The sequence below is a fragment of the Euphorbia lathyris genome, chromosome 8 (assembly GCF_963576675.1).
Source record: "Euphorbia lathyris chromosome 8, ddEupLath1.1, whole genome shotgun sequence".
NCBI classification, from domain to species: domain Eukaryota; kingdom Viridiplantae; phylum Streptophyta; class Magnoliopsida; order Malpighiales; family Euphorbiaceae; genus Euphorbia; species Euphorbia lathyris.
The window spans coordinates 10,434,009-10,445,659 of record NC_088917.1 but is presented as its reverse complement, the minus strand read 5'-3'; the positions used below and the strand labels follow the sequence as shown (position 1 = coordinate 10,445,659).

Genomic DNA, 11,651 nt, shown 5'->3' with positions numbered 1-11,651 from the left:
GTTCATTTTGCTTTTATTTGATTGTTCACTGAAAATTTAGGACATTTGCGTTTTTGTTGAGAAGGAAAGACCGACATAGACAAACCATGTAAAGGAGTTGGAAAATTATCCAACCTCAATCTCAATAATTTATGTCGCTGACACGACTTGATTTCACGGTTTCGTATGACGGTTCATGTTAGCCAGCCCAAATCATTTCGGGACTAAGGCTTTATTGTTGTTGTTGTCATAGAGTTCATTTGTTTCTCCTAGGATTTATTTAAATGTCTCACATCTAGGGAGTTAAATAGCTTCTTATACATGTACGATAATCCTCTCCCTTTGAGTTGAGTTAGGCGTTTGTTTACAAAGTATTAGAGTAATGGTTCATTCTTGGGTCCCACGCTAATATTAGCTTCTTCACACTAATATTAGGTTCTTCCCGCGTGAGGTGGTGTGTTGAATATCTTATATTCCTTAATTAGGAAATTGCATGAAAACTCTCCCTTACTAGTGTTTCCACAATTCGTGTCTGTTTCCGTTTTTTTTCTGTTTTCATTACCGGTGTCCATAGTCGATCTCCTGCTCGTACGATTTGAGAAAATGAAAGAACAACAAATAGAATGAATCAAAAGGACCACAAGCAAAAGGACTGAAGTCCTTAACAGAACCCAAAGAAGAGAAGCCCTTTTTTGTTCTTTTTAGTTTTCGTTTCCGTGCGAGTTAAACCTTTATTACAATTTCAACCACTCAATTAGGTCCAATTTGATCCAAATGAGATATCTATTTGGCAGTTATACTAAATTCTAATATCATGTGAAGAAAATATGCGCACTTCAGCATAATCAATTTGATACGGTAATCATAAGTTCAAAGTTAAGTTTCATTTTGGAAAATATTTTGATCTAAATCTTCATATTTTTTGCCAAATTGATAGGGTGACATTTTCCACGCGATTAAAAGATGACTAAATTTAACCCTAATGTTTTTCGAAGTTTGAAGTTTTAAAGAGACTAAATTTAAAACTAATGTTTTAGAAGTTTTAAAGCTACAGAATGATATTTAATGTAACGTTTTCAGAGCCATAAAAAGAGACTAGTTTATTTTTTAGGTACAAAATGGACTCAACATTTAAAATCAATTTTAAAGCCACAAAAAAAAAGCCAAAATCAATTTGAGAGCCGACGAAACTTGTTTGAAACATTGACTTACCATAAGTTAAACGATCTTACTTGAAAGGGTCAAAGATTAAATTTATACCATTTTGTATAGTCTTTGCTATATTAGTAAGACTAGACTAAAATTGATCTTAATATATTAGTAAGACTAGACTGAAATTGATCTTTTCAATAAAGTTAGAATTAAATTGAATTCTAACTGATTGTATCAGAAATCGACATGAGAAATATATGGTGCACTGTTGCTGATTAATATATGAAGCCTGTTAAAACTTGTTAAGGATCTCTCTTGAAACGGATTATCAGTTGGTTGGGGAGAAAAACCAGTAGCAAGTCTAAACTTTCTTACCTTCGTCGAGTTGCTTTTACAGTCACTGTTTATCAAATATGAGTGGCTCGTAACAAGTTCTACTTGATGCTGAGGTCCTGCGGACTATTAGTTTTTTTATTATGCTTGAGAGCGTTCTTTTTGGTTTTTGCTCTGCTGAGCAGAGATTCTTTCACTTTTTTGTTTTATGCCTTTTTTTCTCTGTGTTTTTGTGCTGGTTGCTTTCAATAATATGGTGCTTTTATTTGATAAAAAAAATCGACATGAGAAAGGAAAAAAAGGGAAGAGACGATTTTGATAAGACCTGATTATGGATCGGACCGTGCCGAGCAGAGTGTTCTTGGTCATGGGTCGCACCATGCCGAGCGGGCTGTTCTATAAAAGAACAAACACCCACTACATTATGGACTCCCCAAAAAGAGACTGTCTGGATGGCCACGGGTCTGGACGGACCGGGCCGCGGACAAGTCTAATTTTGATAGATTGAACTTTGACAAACACATGCTTAATTTCATAAAATAAAAAATAAATGATCAAATGTATTAAAACAAAAAATAAAAGATCATAATCAAGACACACCAAAATCAAAATGATTAGATTAGAAGTCACAATATAATTTTCACCTAAACATAAAACTATCCATCCCATCCCATATTACATAACCACAAACAATACTCAAATTAAAAAAAAAACATTTCCAAAAACATTTCCAATAAAATAATTACTTCCTAGGATGAGTATCTCTATAATCAGCAGAATTAACAGCAACTTTAGCAACATCGCCGGCGGTAGCTTCAGGTTTCTTCTTAGCATACAACACCACATATCCAACAACACCAGTTATAACAAATCCGGCAACCGCCATCGTTGTCATACTAAACGGAAGTTTCCGCCGTTGATGTAAGATTTCCCCGGGGTTCCGGCCCGGTGGCCTCTTTGATCCTTCAACTCCTGCAGCTTTCACCTCTTCTGGACTCATTTTGTGTGTATCTGCTGTTTTTCTCCAGTCTTCATTTCCTGCCATTTGATCTCTAGATTTATTTCTTAAGGTTGAAGATGGAATTAGAAGGTTTTTTATTTTATTTTAAGTAGCTGAAAAGTGGAGGTTTTGTCTGAGAAACACGTAGCAGTTGCATGTGGAAACTCACACCTTGGGGACACGTGGAGGGTAATTGTTTAAGTTGCAGTTTAAGCAAGGATGACAATGTAAGTGGTTGGGGTGAAATTTTAAAGAACGAAGGGCGAATTTGTAAGTTTAGTTTAAATTAAAGTTTAGGTAATAATTTAGTTTTAAAGTTTATAAAAAAAAAAGAAAAGTACAAAAATAAATTTCGTGCTTACATCTTATTGCAGCTTTATGATTTAAAAATTTATAAAATGGTATATCTGTTTATCAAATTGACTAACGATGTTAAAAATCAAAGAAAAAAGAGTTAAATTGATCTTTATATTTATTTATTTTATAAATCAACCTCCTATATTATCTAATTATCACAAAAAAAACCTCAAAATAAAAAATAAAAATAAAAACCACAATTTTTTTCATATTTTTTTAATTTCTTATTTTTTTTTCTTTCTCCTTCTTCTCTTCTCTTTTGTTAATTTCTCTCTCTAAAAATCAAACAAGCTTGAAAGATCAAATCCAAGAAGACATGGACGAAATCCCGGCGATCTCTCTTCTGGAACAACTTTCTGATCAGTTTCTTCTGATTCAATTGGCTTCAATATTGCTCCCTTTTGAAACCATGGATGTTGCCTTATTTCACAGAGAAAAATTATATATGAGAAAAATTATTCAATTGGGTTCAAATTTCTACCATTCAATGCTTGAAGCTTCGGACATGGTGGATAATAATTCAACCTAAACAAGAATCACTTTTCTCATCTTTTAACAGCTTACTCAACACATTCCTCGGCTCTATCCCCAATCCATCCGCCATTAATTCCAATACTTCATATGTCATTCTCTTCACTTCTTTCCTCTGTCAAAAACAGAGGAAACATTAAAATTGAAAAAATTACCTGAAATCGGGATGGATAATGGGGAGAGATTTATGGAAAAAATTACCATCAGGGTGGAACGAGCGCGGAACCTAGTTCCACCTTACAGTGGAACGAGTGCGCCATACTTTTGGTGGAAAGTATGGCCGACGCCGTTGCCACCACGGGCAGAACGAACAGTTCGTCCGTTCCGTCCGTGGTGGCAACGGCGTCGGAGTTCCGTTTAGGTAAAAAAAAAACGGGTTCCGCCTCCGATTTCGGAGGCGGAACCCGTGATTTCGGACATATTTTTTTAAAAAAAAAATTATCGGAAGATTCATTAAGCCTTTTCCCCTTCCTTTGGCGGCATGTCGTTTTAGGTCGGGTTTTATGAAAAGCTTCAAAAGCTAGAGAGGATTTGAGAGTTTTTGGTTATTGGTTTGAAATTGTGAAGAGGGTATAAATGTCAAAAGGGTGCGGTGGAAAGTATAACCTTTACGGTATATAGCAATACCCGTAGTAAAACAAATGGATCCCAAGCAATCCGGTTCTATTTACAAAAACAATAAAGCCACAAGATGAGAAATAGAGATGTGGAGTAAGAAAAAATTCTAAATAAATTGTAAATGCATTTTGACGATGAATTAGAGAAAAAGACATATAACTTGGTTTTTTTGAAATTTTTTTTGAGCCTTTCCAATTCCGGTATGTGAAGGAAAAACATTGCTTTAGGACTTCTCAAAGAAATGTAGAAAAATTTGAGAAAATCTATAAAAATATTCCGAGAAGATATAAAGTGATACATCCGTAGATGGATTTCAAGTATAAAATTCACCTGAAACTTGGACTTTGGCTCGTTTGATCAAATCAGTTGCTAAGATGTAATTAAAGTCATTATAAGATCCATGCTCACAACATGCTTCTTAGTTTTTGTAAACATGTCACTCATTCGAAATAAAGAAGGGAGATTTGATATACCAAGAGTCACACTTATAAATTTCAAAGTTTACAGAGGACGATTTTATTATTTATTTTCAAAAGAATAGAAGTAAGAAGAACATGGAGAAGATGAACAAAAGGAAGCAAGACGAGTTTTATGTTGCCTTCCATATATTCTTCATGGGAGGAACGTGCGAACTATGTTGTTGGAGTTAAAGGTAGTGATTCGGGATACGAGTAAAAGGCCCAAGAGGCCCAAGAAGGCCCAAGCAAGCAGAAGGGCCCAGGGCCCAAACACCCTCTATAAATACACAACTCACATTGGAAGCTAGGGGCGGGTAATCTTTTCAATCACTTGCACATTACATTCAATTAATTCTCTTGAGCGACTAACTGTCTTGCTCGTCGGAGTATCCGCAGGGACCCTTCCCGGCGCAGGGGCGAGCCATCGGTAATCCAGAGTACCTCTCCGGAGACCAAGATCACTGTGTTCACATACCTGATTATTTGGTGCGATGAACGTGGACTACAAGTGACTCCGGATCTTCAAACAAGATGCAAACCCCTAATGACTCGGCTCCAACGGTGGTACCCGAAGCTGGAGCGACCAGCTCCACGACTCACGCCGGAGGCGTGATCCAGAGCCTTCTGATCTCCCCCAGAAACCTTGGCCCTTTGATGGAGGAGGTAGGCCCAGAAGAAGAAGAAGCCTTCAACGCCACTCAACTCCTCAGCGCAATCCAAGGTTTTCAAACTACGCAGGTCGTACACACGGCGGCTCAAATGAAGATCATTGACCAACAGAGAAGCTTGCAGGAGGAGAATGCCAAAATTTGGCAATACCTCAAGGAGGCGGCAGAGTTACAGAGGGAGGGAGCCCTCCCGGAGTAGGGCCCGGAAGCAGCGATCATCGCGGGAAAAGAAGCCGGAGCCGGAATCACCAGAGAAGGCGAGGAGCGGCGAGCGGGAGCCACAGCTGCAGATAGCGAAGAATTATTGGAACTAAAAATTCAGCGTTTTCTCGACAAAAGGGCACTCAGGGGTGTAATGGGAGGTAGCATCACGTCCAGCAAAACACCACTGGTGCAAAGGATAATCGAGAAAAGGCTCCCGCGTGACTGGAAAGCTCCTCGACTGGCCCAATACTCAGGGACCGAGGACCCCAACGATCATGTGGCGTCGTTCATGAGCACTATAAATTTATACTCGAAGGACGAAGACATCATGTGCAAGGTCTTCCCCACCACTCTCTCATCCAGCGCGCAGGAATGGTATCGGGGACTTGCCCCGGAGTCTATCGATTCGTTTGATCTCCTGAAGGACCTTTTTCTCTCTCGTTTTGCCGCAGCGGCAAAGGTCAGGAAAATCAGTTCGGACCTCAACGGTCTCAAGCAGCGAATAACCGAGCCTCTGCGCAATTTCCTATCGAGGTTTCATCACATGGCCTCGCAAGTCAAAGGCCTCAACCTGGAGGTGGCCCACGACGCCTTAGCAAAGGGGACCACTTGCGAGCCTCTAAAGCAGAAGTGTTTCCGAAAGATGCCTAGATCCTTCAAAGAACTGATGACCATGGCACAAACGTTTGTCCGATACGATGACTGTGACCGACCCGCCGGATACGAGGAAACAGAGAGGGATAAGGCCAAGGGTGACACACAAAAGCAAGAAAGAAGCAGAGCGGCCCCGGAATCGCGTGAGGAGGTCCGAGTCCGCAGGGAGGCGCCGATGCCCTATCCGGCCCGTGCTGAGCGCACCAACTCGGAGCGAAGGGGGGACAGATCCCGGGGCAAGGAGGTGCATTACGCCACTCAGCATCAGCCTCGTCGGTTCACACAACAGATTTCGGTCGGTGATAAGGGCAAAACCCGAGCAGAAAAGGACTACTGCAAGTACCACAGATCCTCCGGACATTCCACGGATAACTGTTATCAACTACAGAAAGAGGTCGAGCGAATCACGAAGAAGGGGACACCGCCAAAGGCGAGCAGGCAAAGAGAGCAAAGCCCGAAGCAAAGGGAGGCGGGGCGAGCAGAGGAGTCGAAGAAGCCAAGGTATCATGGAGAGATACACGTCATAAGGGAGGGAGCACCGGCACTTTCCGCACAGCCCGACTGCTCCCGAAAGAGAAAGGCGATCGGACAGACGTTAACAGTGCAGCCTCCACTCCGATCTAGCCACTCGGAGGCCCTTGTCGTCACCATGAGCATCGCAGGTTTCAAAACTCACCGAGTGCTTGTCGACACCGGAAGTTCAGTGAACCTGCTCACCTGGGCGGCACTCCGCGCTATGAAGAATACTCGCACCGCCCTCCGGGCTGGGACTTTCCCTCTGGTCGGCCTTTCAGAAATTGAAGTGCCGGTAAAAGGAGTTATAACACTACCGACTATCTTGGCCGAAGAGGTAGAAGAGGTCGAGAACGCCGCGAAATGGGTGGTGGTCGATATCCCCCTGGCTTACAATGCTATTATCGGGAGGCCTCTCCTGGCCGCCCTGAGGGCCACAGTGGATATCTCCGAATTGTGCTTAACGTTGCCCTCCCCGCGTGGAAAGATCACCGTCCAGGGTGACCGTATGCTGGCCAAAAAGCTGCAGTGGAAGGCAACTCAACCTCGAACAACGCTCTACTTAGAAGACGGGCTGATGGACATGAGGGGTTATAATCCCGTGCCCATTGAACCAGTCGACGACTGTATCCTCGGGGATGGTATGATAGTGAAAATGGGAATGAAGCTCGCTTCCCCGCTGGATGAGGAAATCAAGGCTGTCCTAAAGGAGCATTCAGATATTTTCGCCTGGCGCACCGAGGACATCACGGGGGTCGCCCCTGAGAGAGCAATGCACAAGCTGAATATCGACCCCTCCGTCGAACCAATGAAGCAGAAGATGAGAGTGCAGGCGAAAGACAAGCAGGCGGCAGTAAAAGAAGAAATTGACAAACTCCTAGCTGTAAAATTTATCCGCGAGGTCAACTATCCGGACTGGCTTTCTAATGTTGTACTTGTAAAGAAAGCCAGCGGAAAGTACCGTATGTGTGTAGATTTCACGAATGTCAATAAAGCCTGCCCCAAGGATTCTTATCCGCTGCCTAACATAGATTAACTCCTAGATCAGACGGCTGGTCGAAAGATCTTGTCGCAGTTTGACGCCATCGCCGGTTTCCAGCAGATCCCTTTGGACCCTGCCGACGCCGAAAAGACCTCCTTCATTACGCACGAGGGGACATATTGCTATAACGTCATGCCTTTCGGGTTAAAGAATGCAGAGGCCACATACCAGCGTTTGGTAGATAAGATGTTCGCCCATCTCATCGGTAAGACGGTACAGGTGTACATTGACGACATGGTGGTCCTAAGCACCAAAGAGGGCGACCATTCGCGAGATTTGGCAGAAGTATTCAAAATCTTCAGGGCCTATAACCTCAAGCTGAACCCGGAAAAATGTTTCTTCAGAATTCGCAGTGGGAAGTTTCTGGGTTGCGTGGTGTCGGAAAAAGGCATCGAGCCTAACCCCGCGAAAATCGAAGCCATTTTAGCAATGGAGCCACCACGCGACCTGCAAGGGGTGCAAAGGCTCAATGGAAGAATCATCGCTCTGGGACGTTTCATCTCCTGCTCGGCTCAGCGATGTCTCCCGTTCTATAAAGCAATCAAGAAATAGCACCCCTTTAAGTGGTCGATTGACTGCCAGGCCGCGTTCAACGCCATAAAAAACTTTCCTCGCAACTTCCCCTCTGCTCTCGGTGCCGAAGCCAGAATGGGACATTCACTTATATTTCACCATCACGGATGAAACAATAGGGGTCGTTCTAACTCAGGAGGAGGGGACAGAGCTTTTTTCGATTTATTTCCTGAGCAGAGTGCTGAAGGGAGCCGAAATCCGATACTCCGAGGTGGAAAAGGCCCTTTTCGCCATCACACAAGCTTCAGAACGTCTGAGACCATATTTCCAAGCGCACACGGTCATCGTCAGGACGAACTATCCGCTAAAAAAGGCCGTCCAAAGGCCAGAGGTTTCCGGGCGTATCACCAATTGGTCTGTTCGTCTCTCCCAGTTTGACGTCCGTTTTGAGCCCAGAACGACGATCAAGGCTCAGGCTTTATCCGATTTCATTGTCGAGTTTACCGGCCGTGCTACCACCGAACTTACGGCAACGCCAGCTCGCCCGGGCGATGTCTGGACGATGAGCATCGACGGGTCTTGCGCTCCTGGACGGGCAGGCGCCGGTGTAGCCATTCAAGGACCCAACAATCTCCGCTTACGTTACGCCGTCCGATTGAATTTTCCGACCACCAATAATCAGGCCGAATATGAGGCCTTGATCGCCGCCCTCCGACTATCAAAAACAATAGTCACTGGCCGGTTGACAATATGCTCGGACTCGAATCTGGTCGTTAGCCATGTCCGTGGAGCTTATCAAGCAAAGGACCCCACGATGTGTCAATACCTGACCCTCGCCACGTTCCTACTCAATGATCTCAAAAACAGAGGCATAACCCTGGATCTGGTGTTAGTCCCACGAGAAGAGAACGAGGAGGCAGACGCTATCGCTGCTCTTGCGGCAGGCGAACAGTCTAGTGACCCACTCACCTTGATTGAGGTTACGAGCGCCCCAGCTTTTCGCATTGAGAATTCACTACAGATCGACTCAGCTGACGCCGCGGCGGGAGGATGGATAAGCCCGATTATCGGGTACCTGCGGGATGGGACGCTTCCAGCAGATCGGACAGCGGCATCCTTAGTTGTCCGACGTTCTTGGCGTTATGCATTACAGGGTGGCTTACTTTACCGCAAATCAGCCACGCATACCTGATTAGGTAGTATTTATCAATCTTTCAAAATCATAGATGAAAACGTTGGTACTTACCACTTCAAAAAAAAAAACGTTGATACTTACACTATATTCTATAACAAAGTCGGGATTATCAAGGAAAATTTAAAAACAAACAATTATTTCAGCAAAAATTAGAACCACGAACTTGTATTGTTAATCATATTTTTTCCATGCTAAAATTATTTAGGAAGAAGAACGAATAATCCATGAACTAAGAACAAAGTCTCACTGAGAGAGAGAGAGAGAGAGAGAGAGAGAGAGAGATGGGAGGGGTGCATGGGTCGAACAGGGGGGAGAGAGTGTGTGTAATTTTACGACGCGGCTGTCTCCTTCCCGTCTGACTTTGCAGATTCCAGCATATGCGAAGCCTGCAAAGCTAATGTTTGGTTTAGTTGATGATTTTAATTAGCATATGCGAAGTCTGGTTGTGTTTTTAACAAAATTCACTAAGTGATATATAACAAAAAATGCTAAACAACAACGGATTCTAACATTAAAATCATAACATTATCAAAATTTATAACAAGATTGCCACAATAACAACATTAAAATCATAACATTATCAAAATTTACAACAAGATTGCCACAATAAACTTCTAACAAATCTCTTCAAAGTGAACGTGACGAATCTGGATGGAAATTTCTCTCTTTACAGGAAATCCAGACTTTTTGGGATGAGAAATGGAAGTCGAGACTTTTTGGGATGGACGTGTCCCATGGTGCACATCAAGATTGACACAATCTCTCCTAACCAATCATTTTAAAGTGAATGTGCCAATCTTGAGGGAAGTAATCCCTATACAGGGAGGAAAGTCATCTCCTTTGCAGCCCAATACGTCGCCTTCCAGAAATGGATGTTGTGTATTCAACCACCTTCAGAAAAAAGTAATCGTGTTAGGCAGAAAAAAAGACGACTTGGCTTCACGAAATGAGGATTAGCGAAGCATGCGAATGTAAATGTGCATGGAAGAGGACGATTTTACTTAGCGAATCGATGCTTTCGCGAAGTCTGAAACGTGACGATCTACGTCGCATATCGATGCTTTTGCGAAGTCTGCGAGTGAAATTATGAACTTTTCTACTCGCAGACCTTGCGAAATAATCGATTCGCTAAGTAGATCGTCACGTTTCAGGCTCTTTCTCATCGCAGACTTCGCGAAATCATCGACTACGCGAAGTGATTTTAGATACTTACATTTTTCGCACATTTCACCCTTAAAAGCGACAATAACAATATGATAAACTGGGAAAAACGATGGAAATAACGTAGAATAATCATTTCTTTGATGATAACAAGAAGAAAGAAACCAAGGAACGAGCAGGAACAGGAAGATAAAGAACCATGACTTCATTTTCTAGGATTAGGAAGATGAAGAATCAAAAGATGAGGAGAGGAAGAAGAGAAATACATGATGATTTGGAGAAATGGTGCAGATTTCGTGCAATTTAAAGGAAGATAGGAAGATCAAAAGTCTGGGAATCATTAATGGAAGAGTAACCAACCGTTTCGCGTAACCAAGGAGAAGGGGGAAAAGGAAAGGTTAGGGATATTATGGGAAAGTCACACAAAAACAGTATAGATATGTAGTAGGTTGAGTAAATGAGTTAAATATGTAAACGAGCCTTCAATTTGACCTAGTTTTGTAATGTTCCCTTAAATAATATGTTACTGAGTCTAATACATTAATTTGCCACGTGGCAAACATTCACAACAAAACTAGCTGTTTTTTTTTCCATCAGTACCCATTTTAAATTATAAAAACATTTTAAATTAAAATAATTAAACATCTCATTATTTTACAGGGGAAAATTACAAAATTGGGTCAAATGGGAGGCCATTTACATATTTAACCCATTTACTAATCTTACTACATATCTAGACTGGTTTTGTGTGACTTTTTCATAATACCCCTAACCTTCCCACTTCCACCACTCCTTGGTTATGCGAATCGCGGCTCCCCCTATCTCCTTGGTTATACGAAAAGTTGCTCGTGCATTAATGATTTCAAGACTTTTGATCTTCCTTTCTTCCTTTAAATTGCACGAAATCTGCACCATTTAGTCAAAATCACAATGAATTTCTCTTTTTCATCTCTTCATCTCTTGATTCTGCAACTTCCCAACCCTAGAAAACGAAGCCATGGTTTTTCATATTCCTGTTCGTTGCTTGGTTTCTTTCTTCTTGTTACCATCAAAGAAATGGTTTTTCTACGTTATTTCCTTCGTTCTTCCGATGTTATCATATTGTTATTGTCGCTTTTCGGGGTGAAAGGGACGAAAAATGTAAGTATCTGGTTTTTTTTCTGCGTTTTTTCATGAATTCACTTCGCAATCGATGGTTTCACGAAGCTTTGCGAAGAGAACGAGCCTGGAAAGTGACGATCTACTTCGTTAATCGTTGATTTCGTGAAGATAT

The 11,651-nt window shown here is 42.2% G+C and overlaps 1 protein-coding gene across 1 annotated transcript; it reads right to left on the bottom strand.

The window, feature by feature from the left end:
* Positions 1 to 2,059: 2,059 nt before the first annotated feature.
* Positions 2,060 to 2,549, bottom strand: LOC136203482 (uncharacterized). The gene has a single exon (XM_065994642.1). The coding sequence runs from the start codon at positions 2,507 to 2,509 to the stop codon at positions 2,207 to 2,209; it is 303 nt and encodes a 100-aa protein (XP_065850714.1). The 5' UTR covers positions 2,510 to 2,549; the 3' UTR covers positions 2,060 to 2,206.
* Between the last annotated feature and the right edge of the window lie 9,102 nt (positions 2,550 to 11,651).

What these genes read in the sequence shown, in the direction of transcription:
- LOC136203482 (XM_065994642.1), bottom strand. Translation starts at nt 2,509, where the DNA reads ATGGCAGGAAATGAAGACTGGAGAAAAACAGCAGATACACACAAAATG.